Source organism: Chrysemys picta, chromosome 25 (genome assembly GCF_011386835.1).
Source record: "Chrysemys picta bellii isolate R12L10 chromosome 25, ASM1138683v2, whole genome shotgun sequence".
NCBI lineage: Eukaryota > Metazoa > Chordata > Testudines > Emydidae > Chrysemys > Chrysemys picta.
In genome coordinates, this window is record NC_088815.1 from 14255910 (window position 1) to 14271991 (window position 16082).

General features: G+C 50.0%; 1 protein-coding gene and 1 long non-coding RNA gene across 6 annotated transcripts in view; one reads left to right on the forward strand and one right to left on the reverse strand.

The window, feature by feature from the left end:
• The first annotated feature begins 8475 nt into the window (after positions 1-8475).
• LOC135977451 (uncharacterized) lies at positions 8476-15704 on the forward strand. The gene is made up of 2 exons (XR_010594948.1): positions 8476-10536; positions 10747-15704. It is a non-coding gene; the product is annotated as an uncharacterized LOC135977451 (long non-coding RNA).
• GATAD2A (GATA zinc finger domain containing 2A) overlaps positions 13713-16082 on the reverse strand; it is a 113585-nt gene continuing 111215 nt past the window's right edge. For all 5 annotated transcript variants that reach the window (XM_065578580.1, XM_065578581.1, XM_065578579.1 and 2 more), the window contains one exon: positions 13713-13955. In XM_065578580.1, the coding sequence (XP_065434652.1) occupies positions 13918-13955 (38 nt within the window). In that variant the 3' untranslated portion in view covers positions 13713-13917. The remainder of the gene's footprint in view (positions 13956-16082) is intronic.

Below are 16082 nucleotides of genomic sequence, written 5' to 3' on the forward strand. Positions count from 1 at the left end.
GTGCCCAGAGCCAGCCCGAGCCCGACACACTCCTTCAGGCCAGCTTCCTTAGGGAGCTGCTGGTGCCAGTTCTGGGCCCGGCCCTGCAGGCCCAGGTGGACGTACCAGTACCTGGAACAGGACTATTGCAGGGGAGGGAGTGGGACTAAGAATCCTTGATTTCATCTGCTGGGCAGGTGAACCACAGGCAAGCTCCTCCCCCTTCTCTGCCTCCCCCAGCCAGCGGGCCCAGGCGAGGGGAAGAGGGAGAACAGGCCCTGTGGCCCCTTTGGGCTCTCTGCCAGTCAGCCAATGACAGGCACCAGCTGAGATGGACACTCCTGCACTAGGAACAGGGCTGCCCCTGCTGCTAGACCCCTCAGCGTCTTTGCCACCAGTGGAGTAAATAGAGCAGCGCCGCAATGGACCTGAATCAGCCTCCGCCAGCTCCCAGAAAGCCCTCCCCAGGCCCACGCTGTTCCTCCCCAGACCCCTCCCCAGCAGCATCCCACAGGTTGCAGAATTTTGGCTCATCTTCATCAACATCCACAGTGGTCATGAGAACGCAAAGACTCGGCTGGCACTGGCAGCCGGGCACCAGCCTCCATGACCACCAAGCCATTCCAAGGCCAGGCTGCGAGACAGCATCAGGGCTGAGGGGCAGCTGGCTGCAGCTTGAGCCAAAGGGCTGTGGGGATGGGGGAGAGACTTGCCAAGATGCTACCAGCCCTGAGGTGGTGGTGGTGGGGGGGTACACTGCAAGGTCAAGGTAACCTGCCTCCAGAATCTCATTCATCGCTCCCAGCCCCACTGGGCTAGCGGTCTCCTCGCACCCTTTCTGCTCCAGCACGGGCCCCGTGGTGTGCCGCCCGCTGGAAGAACAGGGGCTTATGCAACCAGCCCTCCCTCCACAGGTTTCCCCTTCCCTTCCAGACTGAATTCAAAGCCCTGGCTCTCTGAGCCAGCGACCTCAGCTGCAGCCTGGCTGCAGGGGATGATGCAGCTCGAGAAGCCCAAGTTTTCTCACCGGCAGTTGCCGAGCTGCGGAACTCCTTGCCGCAGGAGACGAGACTGATCCCCCTCTGGCCCCTGGCCACTTTTGGGTCAAGCTGCAGGCCTTCCCTCAGTAACCTCACCCGACTGCTCTGGGGATCTGGGCAGAGAGATGAGGGGAGGAAGGGAAGGAGGAGAGGATGGTTGAGAAGGAGAGCAGAAGAGGGGGAAGCATCTGGGAAAGAGGAGCTCAAGAGAGGAGCCACTGGGTGCCAATTAAATCAGCATGTAGGGCACTTAGGTGCCACGGTAATTGGCATTTCATACGGCGCTGAACCTGTCAGACAGCTCACTACTAACCTGGGCTGGCTTTGAACAGCAACGTCCAGGTGAAACTCCCTGAGCCCCTGGTCCCTGAGCTGTCACGCCTCAGTCAGGGGCAGTGACAGTCAGTGGTGGGCAGCATTGCCCTGGGACCCAACAGCCCTTATGTTGCCCCGTGCCCCCTACTCAGGGCTAGAGCACCTGCAGCCAGGCAGGAGGCCCCGGGAGGCCTGGAACCCCCCAAGTGGAGGGTCAGAGCATTGACCCCGAGCCCAGGGCTGGAAGGACAGGTGTGGGGAGGGAATCGTTAACCCAATTACTGGCTCCGCTTTGATTAGTTTTATTTTGGAAAAGTTCCTTCCTTGGCCACCGAGCTCCCTGCTGCTCCCTCAGCTGGTGCCTGTTTCAGAGCAAGGTCACTCTCGGCTTAGCTCTAATCAGGGCTCATAATCGCTCGGCCGCCGCGGACTTAACAACGTTGCAGATGGTCGGCCCGAGCTCTCGCGTAGCAGACAGGAGCGGGTATCTCAGACGTGCAGCACGGCTCCTTCACTGCAGGCTGCGGCCCTGGCTTCGCCCAGGGAGACATGGGTTCTCTCCTACTCCCCCCATTCCCCAGCCAGCCCGAGGGCCCCTGACCTCCAGCCCCTCGGGGGTACTGGAGACAAAGCACGCACTTTAAACACACACAGCCACAAAGGTAGCTTTGCAGGGCAGGCAGTGCTGGGAGATGCCCTGCAGCCAACAGTTTTGCCCCCCTGTCCCGGTCTGGGCTTCTTGGAGCAGGGCCAAGGCGGTGCCCATGCTGCAGTGGGAGCCAGCCTCCACTAGGGGGCAGGCTGAGCTCACCCAGCTCAGCAGGGTTTCAACCCCCCCAGGCCACAGGGCTCCACTTACGCGCCCCCCCCCCTCCCCTACAGCATCCCCCTACATTGTGCTAGGCCCCACGTGCCTGGCTGAGATGTTATAGAGGTCACTTCTCCCATCCCCCTGCCCCCATTTCACAGGTGACAGCTAATCCGTGTCACTGCCGTGCCCGAGCGCACCGCGTTAACGCTTGCGCTGCCGGCGGGCTCCAGCCTGCCAGCTGAAGGAGGGGTTTCAAAAGGGGCGGGCGAGCCTAGGCCCCCCTACTCGCAGCAGCCAAAGGGTTAAGCGCTAGATTTCACCCTCTCCTACTGGGCCACACTGGCCCTTGCCCAGAGCCTGCCTCCTCCCTGGTGCCGCTGGGCCCGAGCTGGGGGTGCTGCGACCTGCCTGGCCCTCTCCCGCCTTTATCCACTGGCTGGAAGAGCAGTGCAGAGAGACCGCACTGGAGCCCAAATGATTTATTGGCTTGAGCTGTGGGAGGTTCCCTGGAGGGTCATTCCTCAGCTGGCGCGAGTGGCTCTGTGTTTCAATCCTGGCTGTGACTTTGGGAGGGGGGAGCCGGGGGGGAACGGGCAGCCTGATTGCAAAGGACTTTTGTGCGCTTGATTCCTCCAGCGCTCCTGGGCTGCAGCTCCAGGGTGGGGCAGGGCGAGGGGTTGTGGGCGCCTGTGGTTTTCTTCCCCTTCGGTGACGTTGCACAAGCAAGCAGCCGCCTCGACTATTTCCCGGGTGCGGGAGGGAGTGTTGGGAAAAGTGGGGGAGGGTAAAGGCTTAGCCCTGTCTGAAACTGTAGCCGGGAGAGGGAGAGGGAGAGGCAGGCGGCAGCGCCTGGGAGCCCCACGGAGTCACATGCTGTGCAGAGCCTGGGGTGGCTCTGCTGGGCCTGCCCTCTTGGCTGAAGTACAGGAAAATGGAAGGACAAGAGAGCAGCAGTTCAACAAAATGGCCGCAGCTCAGCCCCACCCTTCCGCCCTGCAGCTGCCAGCTGCTGCCGCCCTGGGGTAACCTCTGGCAGGGAGGGGCAAGGGCAGGAGCAAGGCCTCCAAACCCCGGCGGTGACACCGAGGGCGCTGCCTGGCTTGCTGTGCCAGAGGATGTCAGCCCCACTCGCTGTCCTGAGCGTCCTAGGTCAGGAGTGGCACGAGCGTAGGGCACGTCAGCCCCCATCACACACCAGGGCCAGTATCCCGCTTAGGAGCGAGATCGGTTGGCAGCACTGGGGGTGGAGGCCGCTCCGGATGGAGGTGCATTGGCAGAGCGGGACGCTGACATGCGCTGGGCCAAGCTCTGAACACCACCGGCAGCCTCCTACGTGGATGAGGAGCGAACTCCAGCCGACAACTCAGGCCTCACTCCTGCTAATGTCAGTGGCAGCCCCAAGAGGCTTTCCAGGCTGAATTAACTTGCTCCTCCTTCAGGTTAGAGCTGCTACGAACCCAGCTCATTCTCTTCTTACTGTAGCAAAGAGGAAAGAACTGAGAATCTGTTTGTATAAAAACCCTACAGCAGGGACTCCCCGGCCCAGCCCTCGGGGAGGACACAGTGCTCGGGGCTGCCAGCTAAGGCGTTTTGCTTTTAGTAGAAGGCATCAGTGTGGAAAAGCCCCATGCAGGAATTCAGGTAAAGGAGAAGTTTACAGCCAACAGGTGGTTATACATTGATCTGAGAGGAGCCTAGTGGCTCTGGAAAACCTGTCTGTCTTAGTCCTTATTTGCCCCTGCCCCCCCCCAGGGGACATGAGCACCTCCCATCATTAACGCGCGTAGCCTCACTGCCTTGGCCGGGCAGTGGCGACAAATAGAAACCCAGAGATGTTAAGTGATGTGCCCAAGCCTGCCCAGGAAGTCAGTGGCAGAGCGAGGGAATTGAACACAGCCCAGTTTGCCGGGGAGAACGCTCTGGGCCAGGCAAGCAGCCTTCAGCTCCCTGGCAGAACAAGCCAGGCCCCGTGTGTTCCCTGAGCTGGATGTGCAATAGGATGAGACTGACCAGCCCCCAAGCACGCAATGCATGGGCCACTTGCAAATGGTTCATTCCAGGGGAGGCAGCTCCTGTTAATGATTCACCGGTGAGCTGACAGGGCTGGAATCATGTTTTAGTTTAACAGCTGCTGTAAGTTATGGTGTGAAGCAGGAACTGCTACCAGCCCCGTTGCGCCAGCACTGGAGGGCAGCTGAGAACCAGGAAGTCATTTTTCTTTGTCTAATGGTCAGGAATGGTTTCCCTCCTCCCTACCTTTGGAATAACACACACACACACACACACACACACACCCCCGGGAACCAACTGAACTCAGGGAATGACTTGCCCAAGATGACCCAGGAAGTCTGTGGTGGACCAGGGAATTGAACATGGGTTTTTCTAAGTCTTAAGCTCATACACAAGCCCCTGGACCAGGTACAAGGGGAGGAGTCTGACCTATTGACTGCAGAGAAAAAGATACCAAGAGAAACCCTGTTCACTTGGACCCCCTTCGCTCTTCCCTCGAGTAAGTTGCAAACAACCTAAGAACTGTATGTCCCCCATAAAGGACAATAAAATGACTTATTTTTAGTTATTCAATGCCCACGTGTTGGCTTATTGTGAATGCACGACTTTGTGCCTGAGACTGAAAAAATTAAAAAACACATCAAGCCCTGACACAGAAATTCAGTAGCCCCTGATCTTCGTGGGACCTACGTAAACACCTCAGTTGCCCTCCGCTGGCCTGGTTTCAATTGTTGCTGCAAATACTAGGTCCAGTGTTCTTCTGAGAAGTTGGAGGACGGTGGTGGAAGTTCCTTCACACGGCTGGGGAGATTCAAAGCCAAAGGGCAGTCCTGCGTGGAAGCATGATTCGAAGGAGGCTCCATGGGAATTGCAGCCTGGTGATTCCAGATTTGATTTGCTCGGTTTACACATAGATATTTTTGGTAAGTGCTAGCACCTCAGTTTCCCCGTGGGAGCTGAGAGTCAAGCTGGGTTCTCAGGAAGGAAGATGCTGTAGGTAAGGCCAAATTCTTCTTCAGTCTCAGCTGTGCAGACCCAGCGGCATTGCCCCGCAGGTCTAGGTTCATGAAGCCTCCTTGCGCTGCTGCAAGTTCTGTGCCCACATCGCTTCACTCCTCTGCGGAACCTTGACGCAGGCACTCCAGGCAGGGGGGAGCAAGACGCAGCAGCACCAACTTGAATCCTACCTTGGCACTTGCGTTTCCTGTGGGGCCCCTTGGTTTCTGGGTTGGAGGCTGAACACAGGCTGGCTCTGGGACTTTGGCGTTTTCCCTTGGAGGGAAGCTTCAGTCAACAACCTGCAGCTACCCTGAGGGGGTTAAGTCATTAAATGCTACGTTGCCATCGCCCATTCCCTTTGTTTTCCTCCTCAGCCTGAGGGAGGGAGGTGACATAAGGCAATCCTAGCTCCTGATAAAGCTCATAGAGGCTAAGAACCTAAAGAGTGGGGGTGGGGAGAGGAAAGGAACTAGTCACCGACAGCAGGACCTTTGCCTGCCTTGTGCAGAGCAGAACCTTGCAGCCACACCACACAGAGTCACGAGCTGGGTCCTTAATTTTGTCTCCCACACCAGCCCAGCCTACGGCAAGCCAGAAGCAGATGGTGTCTCCCGCTGGGAAGCTCTCCAGAGCCAGGGCGTGAAGAGGAGAGCACTGCACGCCTGTCGGAGGCGTTGGCCAGCTCCAAAGTGCAGAGAAGGTGGTTTATGGTCCAGGCAGTGAACTAAGAGTCAGTGGGGGAAGAAACATTGTGTGACCACAGCAGACCCAATAGCAGAAGGAAATTTCTTATGGCGGGTGAGTGTTTTCTGCACCCACATGGAGACTTCACTTTTGCGATGGGATCCTAGTGAAAGCCAGGCGGTCACTGCCATGACCCTGCTGTCTTACCCCTCCACACAGTGTTTGGTGGCTACTCGGGTTTTCTGAAAACAGCAACAATAATGCTGCCAATTCCCATGATTTTGGCATGAGTCACGTGCTTGTTTTCCTTAAAGCCCCAGCTCCTGGAGTCAAGGGGGTATGTGATGATTTCAGCCCTCCTGGCTGTGCAGAAAGCTTCAAAATGTAACCCTGGTGCACCCTAAAGGCTCAAAGGCGGCAGCAAATCTATTATTTGTACATAGGCTCACCAGAAATCGTGAGATTGACTCATGATTTTTGAGCATTTGGGGCTGGCAATACCGCAAGTAGACCCTAGGTCTCGAGACCATTGTTTGCACAGAACAACTGCTAAGAGGAAGAGCATCCTCCCTTAAAGAGAGGGAGAGAAAGCCGAGAGGTTGGTTAACCTCATTCAAAGGAAAAAAGCTCTTTACCAAGGGTACGTCTATACCCAGCCGCTAGTTCGGCGGCTGGCAATCGAACTTCTGGGTTCGACTTATCGCGTCTTGTCTGGATGCGATAAGTCGAACCCGGAAGTGCTCGCCGTCGACTGCGGTACTCCAGCTCGGCGAGAGGAGTACCGCGGAGTCGACGGGGGAGCCTGCCTGCCGCGTGTGGACCGAGGTAAGTTCGAACTAAGGTACTTCGAACTTCAGCTACATTATTTACGTAGCTGAAGTTGCGTACCTTAGTTCGATTTGGGGGTTTAGTGTAGACCAAGCCCAAAGCAAGTCATCTTTGATGCTGTTGTATTTGCCCTTCTCCACTGAGGACAGCTGCTTGGACAGCGTTAATTCACTCAAAGCGCAGATCTGCTCCGAGAAGGGACTTTGGAAGACATGGCATGCCGTGGTTTTCCAGCCTTAGCGATTTCCCAGATCAAGTTTGCTCCAGTAAGAAAACACAAAAACCAAACCCACCTTTTGACTTGTAGCCTTCCAGCCCAGCCCCTCGGCCTCGGAGCTGAAAATGGGGCTGGGCTCTGTCATTAGCATTGGTGATAATATGGGTCAAAGTGCTGCCCCCTTGTTCCAGCTGTGTGAACCCATTCAAGGGACTTCACTCCTGCACCTTTCCACCTGCTAAACGGGCCAAGGGGCTATAAACTGCCCAGAGATTTTGGCAGGCCCCACAGATGTTTTGCAGGTCGATGCTGCCCATGCCAGAAGCCTCAGTGCACAGGGCCTTCTGGACTGGGCGGTCCTGTACCTTGGTGATTTTGCATCAGTGCAACGGGTGAGAACCAGGCCAATATTCAGAGCACATTAGGACTTCTGCCCTCCCCGAGGGATGTTACAGACTGGTCTGGGAAGCATAGCTGTTGAGCTCTCAGGGGGTGCCCACCTTTCAAGCTGTTTTTAAATTAGGTTTTCAATGCCCATCTTGAAATAGTGTTTCTGTTACAAGATAGATCCGATGAACTGGGGCTGGCTCCCAGGGTAGGAATTAAACTAAATTCAGCTTGGTAACCTTCAGCTCCTAAATACACAGGGGAGCGAAGCTGGGAGTTGTTTCGCTATAGTGCAACAGTTTGTTCTTGTTTTGTTTTTTGAAAAGTTGGCTCCAGTTCTGGAGGGTTTAGTCCTAGAACGTTCCTGCTTTGGAGAAGTGTTCCACACGGCCTGTGCAAAGTCCAGAGCTAGCCCTTAGCAGAGGCGCAGGGGAGTATCTTGCTTGCTAGGAGCCGTGAGTTCAGACGGTGGTCACATAGCTGAACATCACGCGCGAGTTTCCAGAAGCACATGTTCCATTTCTGCATTGTAGGAGACAAATGCAGACATTCGATCAGGCTCCCCGGCACTGCCCAAGGCCATTAGCCCTGGTTCAGTTCTCCAGCCAGTTCATTGCTACTCCCGCATTTCCAGAAACCCTGCATGCTTTACAAACAAGGCTATTATCAGAGACAGTGCAGGGTGTTTGTGTGTAAACAGTCAGTGTGTTTATCAAATGTACTTGTAACTAGACACAAACTGGAGGCCAGACTCAGCTCCCGCCTCTAAATAACTGTTGAATTAAGGATAATTTGGGTTACACATGGTTAATTACGTACACAGTAGGTTAAATTTATCCCTGTGCAGAGGCCAGCACAAGGGGTTTAAACAGGGCTTTAGCCTTGTTCTGGGCCCTCTAAACTAGGGTTAATTTCCCTCCTTATGCATAGGCAAAGGAGAAGGAAACTCGTCTTATTCTTTTCTGACTATTGCTGCAAGCAGTAAGAATCTCTGCAACCCCACGTACAGGGGAATGCTCGTCCAGTTCAAACCGATTTTAAACTGGGCTCCTGTGTTGAAAAGGGGAAAACGTTATTTCGCTTTTCAGAAGTAATTCCTTAAAATAACTTTGTAGAACTCTTGATCCTCTGACATTTCCTCCTCATGAAAAAAGCAGCAGCCTTTCGCCGTAGAAATGCAATGATTGTCCAGAGTGAGAAGCTTGCTGGACGTTTAAGGAAGATGCTGCCTTGCTAAGCAGCAGCTCACCATTCAATCCCATTGCACTCGCAAGGATAGTCTGCCTAGCTGGGTCTTGACCAGCAAAGTTTGACCTTACGGTCACTGTGAAAATGTACACCTCACCTGTCTCTGTAGAGTGGGAATTCCTAGAGGCCCCAATGAGAAGACCCAGTTTGCAAGACAATACATATACAAGCCTCTTCCCTGACCATGTAAGTAGGGTTGTTAGCCTCATTTCTGGAGATGAGTAACCAAGTGACTTGCCCAAGGTCTCTCTCAGACTGTGGGAGAGCTGGGAATAGAAGCTAGACCTCCCAAACGCCCTAACCACAATTCCTGTGCATCAGGTCTGAAACCTGTCAAGCGGGTTAGGGAAATGCTCAGGAGAGGCCAGGACTGGGAGCTAGACTCCACGCTTACTCTTATACGGTGGCTTGGTACCGACTTGGACACCAGTGTGGTGAATACAGAAAAGTCTACTTGGGGAGCGCAGGGTTAGTGCTTTCCTGGCTCTAGCTCACAGCTTCATGTTAACACAAAGCAATGTAAAGTGTTATGGGGCAACTTCTACTGCAGGGATTCTCAAACTGGGGGTCACACGGTTATTACCTAGGTGGCATAAGCGGTCAGCCTCTACCTCAAATCCCACTTTGCAGCCAGCATTTATAATGGTGTTAAATATACAAAAAAGTGTTTTTAATTTATAATGGGGGCGCACACTCAGAGGTTTGCTAGGTCAAAGGGGTCACTGGTACAAAAGTTTGAGACCCACTGTTCTACTTGCTCGGTACCGGCCAAGGGAAATCGCTCTCAAGGGACAGGACTAGGAATCCCCTTGGCTTTAACAGGCTGCACCCTGCCCTAAGCAAGGTGGATTCTCCACCAACTTTCTATAGGGGCAGCGGTGTGTAATGGGCTGATGCAATTCTGGCCTGTTCTTGCATGGTAGCAGCATCAGGCGAAGATCTCTGGCACCAAGCCAACTGTTTATAAGATTGAAACAATGCTGGAATCGCTGCATCCAAAGAGATGCCAGCAGCAACAGCTCACAGTACCTGGCGGGGAACTGTGGAAATCTAAAGCAACAATTGCACGATCCCATGGCATGAAGGACCTCGTCCTCATGCAAGCTGGCCCGCTGGCTGGAGAAGAGAATCTAGCTGTGGGCTTAGCATCCATTCTGGCTGTTGGATTGTTTTTACAATAGGCAGAAACCTTTTGTGTTTGCTAGGAGGAGAACAGGGCCCTGGGGGGAAAGGGGAAGGAGGGTGTGAGATGAGGCATTTTAAGCAGTTTCCCTGTAGAACTTCACTTGTCCCATACAGTTTACCCCCTGCAGAATCCCAACTAAACAGCAGCTGGGTGCATCAATTTTTTGTTTTTAAGGAGGTTTTAAAACCTATTGCATTTGGTATTTCGAGGTTTCCCTGGGGGGGCAGGTGACGGCACTCCACTCACGCTGTCTGCCTTGCCCCAGCTTCCTGGAGCCTGGCGGCAAATGAAAGCTACCGGAAGCGAGGGGAGAGGGCTGCCGAGCCGAGGTCTTGTTAATGCTTTGGCAGAAACACACTGTGGGCTGGCTTGGTCTGAGCAATCCACAAGTGTCCTGCTATCAGAGACTTCAGAGAGGGCTGCCCGCCAATCCCAACCCGTTCCGACCACATCACGTTTTCCCAGCTGGCCTCTCTGGGCTGCCTGCAGCCACGGCAAACAGAGGCAAGTGAACTGTGGAACTAGGGTTCCCCCCAGGGGCTCTGGGGAGGTCACAAACCTGAGCTGGACTTGTATCCAGGCTGGGCCTGGTTAGTGCATGGGCTACACAGAGCAATTCAGCCTCCTTCCCCCACCCCCTCTTTAAATTGCCTCTGGAGCAGCCCAGACTGCTGCACTTGGGGTGGCAGCATCAAAAGGCCTAGAATTTTCATTGGCTGAATTCTGTAACTCCTCGAGCAAGGCCCCACCCCCGCATTATAACTTCGGAAGGATGATTGCACTGGGTTTAACCCTTTGGAGGGTGGCAGTTTCACCTGCATACTAAGTCAAGGTTTAGAGGAAGAACAGGAGGACTTGTGGCACCTTAGAGACTAACAAATTTATTAGAGCATAAGCTTTCGTGGACTACAGCCCACTTCTTCGGCTGTAGTCCACGAAAGCTTATGCTCTAATAAATTTGTTAGTCTCTAAGGTGCCACAAGTACTCCTGTTCTTTTTGCGGATACAGACTAACACGGCTGCTACTCTGAAACCTGTCAAGGTTTAGAGGGGAGATCATGCATATGCCCACAGCGTCTGAAGGATGGACGCACCTCAGGGCTTTTCCCACCTCTGCTCAGCTGACATATGATCTTCCTGATGCTCGTAAACTGGCTCAAGCTACTATTCCTGCCTGCCAGCTTCATATGTTACCACCTTCCACGACTTCACTCCATAGCTCAGATTGCTAACGAGGGGGAAGAAACCTTTTTGCCTGCAATAGATCTTTTAGCAGAGATTTGTGACCTGCTTCCCTGCAGCCTATCACAGGGCGACATTTAACAGTAGCGTGGCTCTGACCAGGTGCCATGACTTTATGGCACTCTGAAGCCAGGTGGCTTCACCAGCTCTGGGAGGAGGAGGCTGCGGCGGCATCGGCGTCACTGTGTCCACAGCCCTCATGCTTGTCTACAGTCCCTAGAGTAAAGAAAGGTCCAGGGAGAAAGTACAAGTTGAGGAAATTGCATAGGGGATGGAGAGGCCAAGGCGACCCCAGGCTTACCAGGGTTTGAACAAATTCTTCCATCTTTCTCCTTAATCACTGTTCAGTTTCAAGACTGATGTTACACTCAGAGAAAGTACAACTATTACCATGGCAGCAAGTAAATAACTTTCCTTGGGCGGAGGCATCTCTGGAGAGAACCAGACCAGGGTCTGGCTCACTGAAAAACGAGCATCATTGGAGGCCTCCCGGAGATGACGTCTTCCCTCTTTGTAATAAGGTGAAGTTCCCAGTAGGTGGAATGTACTGTCTGAACAAAACTTTCCCTGGGGATAATCTTGTCCAGGCACAGAAGTCTCAGCTATTGGGAAGCCCTGATCCAGAGTGGTGTGGAAAGCAACATCCAAAAGTGCAAGTCAGTCTCCTCGACCTCTTCCTGTTCCAAGAACTGAAAGTTGTCCAAGACTTTGGCACTGTTGGCTAGCCTATATCAGTCTTCATGAAGATATTTGATATTACTCTGGCTATAGCCAGATTAATTTCGCGTTTGTGAGTCACTCTGCACGTCCGAGGCAAGACCAGTGAGAAAGGCTGGATGACACACGGTAAATCTGAGACGTGTCAGGTGAAACGCCGTTACAAGCGTTTAGTAGCAGAGATCCAAGTAGGAAAAGCCACCGAGTACATCTGCTAGATGGTTTTCAGAGGATCCATTTAGGTCCTCTGTCCCCCATCACAAATAGGCATGCTGCATAGCATAACCCAGCTCTTCCAACGGATGATGTGTGCAGTGAAGTGATGCACATTCCCGCTTGTATCTTCTCCAGATCAAGAGGCGGCTGACCTCAGACTCAAGGAAACGGCTTCTCTGGGCTGCAAGAAGGGACAGGGAAAGACCCATGGAATAAAGACGTTAAGTCACCTACGAGCAAGGTGACAAGGCCACTTCAGGAACATATTGGAGTTGTGTTTAGAGACTTTACTTTAGCTCAGTCAAAAAGCCTGAATGGACCTGAAATAATTTCACACAAGTTGGGGGTTGGTTTAAATTATGGCTTTGATTCTAAAGCCAGAACTGAATGGCTTATTCCCTTCTTTCAAAGCACGACTTTCTCCAAATAAAGTGCAACAACATCCGCCCTCCAAAGTCACCAGTGTGTTTTGCTGCAGTGGAGAACTGAGCAGCAGTGGGACTGACCTCATGGGAATACCAATGGCATGAAAGAGGATACCCCAGACATACGGCAGATCTGTCAGCCCTGTGCCATGCCCCTCATAGCCCCCAGAGTGTAGGAGCATACCAGGGGGAAGCAGAGCACCCTGGATTCTGGTTCTTCTGAGTGACCTCTGGTTCTTCTGACCTCTCATGCTCCCTGCTGCCTCCAGAATTTGGGCAGTATGAAAATGACAGGAATTTCCATACCATTCACAATCCCACTTTCTGGCTGAACTGAGCTCAGCCAGAATGAAGAATCAGGTCAAAAATCCATAATGAGGGGGAAGAAACCTCTTTGCCTGCAATAGATCTTTTAGCAGAGATTTGTGACCTGCTTCCCTGGAGCCTATCAGGGAAGCAGGTCTCGTTCAAGCTTGTAAAAGAGTTCCCCCCACCCCCAGGAAATTGGGATTTTCCCCACGTTTTTCCTATTTTTGGATTTATGGTTTGAGTTTTTTTGTTTTGTTTTTTTGAGGTGTTTAAACAAACAGCACATAATTGGAAAAGTTTTGATACTAAGAAATAGTAGGCTATAATTTCTAATGTGAATACAAAATTTAAACTATTCCCAGAAGTGAAAGAGGGAAGTAATGAACTCATACAAGGTTATTGTCTCACTTGAGGACCAAGTTAGAGCTGTCTAGAAGCCTAGAGGGCAAGGGAATGGATGGAGCCATTAGCGATTGGAAAGAAGAGCATAGCTAGTGAGGGGAATTAATGGAAGACAGGGCAATTGAAGTAGGAATTTTGTCCGCTTTTAAGAGTTCTGCTGTAATGCTATCCAGGCCACCCATCTATGGCATTAGCACAGTTTGGTCTCATCAAAATTTAAACAGACAGGCACTGAGAGGAAGGTGAGGGGAAAACCATGTATGGGCATCCAAAAGAGTGATACGTAGCATTGACTAGAGAGGTGTTTTACTTATAGAATTGCAAGTTGTCAGCAGGGTGGATTTGATTTAAATCACTAGTCAGGAAGACTCGATTTAATCCTGGTTTCTACATAAAAGTGCATTCTTGTTGGTTATAACCTTAATACACATCCTTCACAACTCAGATAGACGTAGGTTTCATTTTTAGAAGGTACACACGATACATTTTTAAAACAGATTTTGAAAACTTTTCAAATTAGTTTTACAGCTATATCAGAAAATGAAGGATTGTTTGGTTATTTCATTTACCAAAGGTAATTGAAGCAGATATTGATGAAGTCATTGGGAGGTGAACTATCTCCAATTCAACAGGTTAATCATTAATATTTGGAGGATTTTCTTGTCCTGCTGTACTAGGAGGAGATCACCACCAGACAGACATTTAAATTGGTTTATTTAACTAAAAACAACAACATTAAGTATTCTGGATTTTTTTCTTCAAACAGCAAACATAAAATATTTTAACAAAACAAGCATATGTCCCTCCCTTCTCACATTTATCTCCAGACTTCTTCTCCTTGTCCAGATCTGTTCCGCCCCCAGGAATCTTCTATTCATTGAACTTTTTGAAACTTTGCACTTTTAGAGAGAGGTAAGGGATTGACTCTGTGTACACAAATCTGCAGAGGGACAATAGAGTTGAGGTCTGTTATTTCTCACTTCTATATATTATTTATTTAAAAACATTTTTGCTGTTAACAAGCATGTTACCTCTGGAGACACAAATCCACAGTTTGAGAACTGCAAAATGAAGCATTTCTGATGGTATCTTCTAGACTGAGCACTGAGTCCCATTGGGTAGATAGAAAGATTAACCTAAATAATCTATACAGAAGCCCCTGGAACCCCATAAAATTGGGTCCCTAATCCATGAACTATTGGAACTCATTTACAATTTTTTTTAAACATTATATAAATATATTGTCCCATACTATAGAAGTAGAATTTATAATCCCTACTCCATGATGAGATCTCTTTGAGCTATAATGTAGCTATCTTTAGATAAAATGTTTTTTTGAGGGGAAAAAACTATCAAAAAAATCTGCATGTAGTTAAAAAAAGAGCCAGTAATATGAACTTTTTAGAACCCTCAGACGAGTGCAGTGCACTGGTAGAACTGCCATGCCAGACCTGCAATGTAACATCTTGAACTAGACAGCTCCAAAACATTTAAGCCCAAAGTCTGCTCTCAAATGCATACATGTAACTCCCATGGACTTTGATCAGAGTGGTGTGCAACAAGCCCATCTCTGGGGAAACAGGTCTCTAAAGAATTTAGAACGACTTGAATACCAAGCTTAAAAAAAGCAAAGCAAAGCAGACAGCAGTTTGTCCATTTGTTTATTGTCATTCAAATACTAAAAATCCCTCACAATACAATATACAGTTATTGATTTCAGGTTCTTCTCCCACTGAAATTGACTATCAGGCTTTAGTGGGAACATTTTTTTTTAAATTTTTGTTTTATTATCAAAGATTTAGAGTCACAATAAATACGAGTGACAAAAAAAACATACCCTGCGCTTGCGTAACGTTACTCTGTTACAGTTTCTTTGTTAAATGATTATAAATTTTTTTTTTTAAAAAAGCACAATGCAAGTTATTTCGCTAAATGCAATATACAGCGTAACTCTGCCTTAAGCAGACGAACACTACTGCGGTTCCTTGAGGTCTTTTTGCATTATATATAGATATATATATTTATATATTTTCTAAAAAAAATGACAGCTGTGTCCCCCCCTTACAAAAGGGGAAAGTGACATATGAGCCAAATAGGGTTTCTGATGCGACCACTGTATAAGCCTTCTCCCTTCTACTGTGCTCCGAAACGAGTCCCCCATTTTCATTCTCTTAGCTGTACTTTGGTAAATCCTTTTTTCTTTTAGTAAACAAAATTTGGTAACTAAATTTGATAATTAAGAGGTAACTGACTGGTTCCTAAAACAATGATCAAAATATCTATAGAAAACAAAATAATGCTATCCAGAATTTAAGATCAACCAAAAAGAACCCTCCTCAGTATTACAGCTGGAATGCCATTTACAGGAATCCCTAAAATACAAAAAAGTTAGCAAGTCAAACTTTACATGAACTGGAAAGCTGTCAAAATCTTCTACACTATAAAAATAAAAGGTTCAGCTAGGCCACTTTTCACGTTTCTGGGCAGAAAACAGTAATCTGTTCAATGCCCAAAATCAAACAGATAATAAATTAGGTTATAAAAAAATAAAATTAAAAAACCACACAGCTCCCAAATTTCAACACTGGTTCAAATGAAAGTCAGGGGTTTATTTCACAAGTTGCTAAAATCTAAGTACAATAGTTAGTCATTTTCATTATTACTGTATTATAAAATCTCGTAGTTGCAACGTCTCCAAGAAAAAGGTTATATGGCTTGCAAGAACCAACGCTGCTCTAACCCTCTCCCCAGGAGAGGGGGGAAGCAAGCAGCATTTGAGCAGTGTCGAACCAGCTCATGCGGCAATTGCAGCAAAGCAATGCAGGGTTGGGGGAATGGAATATGGGGCATGTTGCAATATGTACCACCTACAGGAGCTCAATTTGCAGGTTGGACTGTCAAATTGTACATCTCTTGCTCGGAGAGGGAGCTTTAGGTACAATTATGCCTCACTTAGAGGACTGGGGTGTGGGATACCTCTTTCCAGGCCCGTATGAATGAGTCAGCAGACTGCATTGGATTGGGCAGATCTGTAGGAAAAAGGAATAGCCCTTCTGGTGGCAGGAAT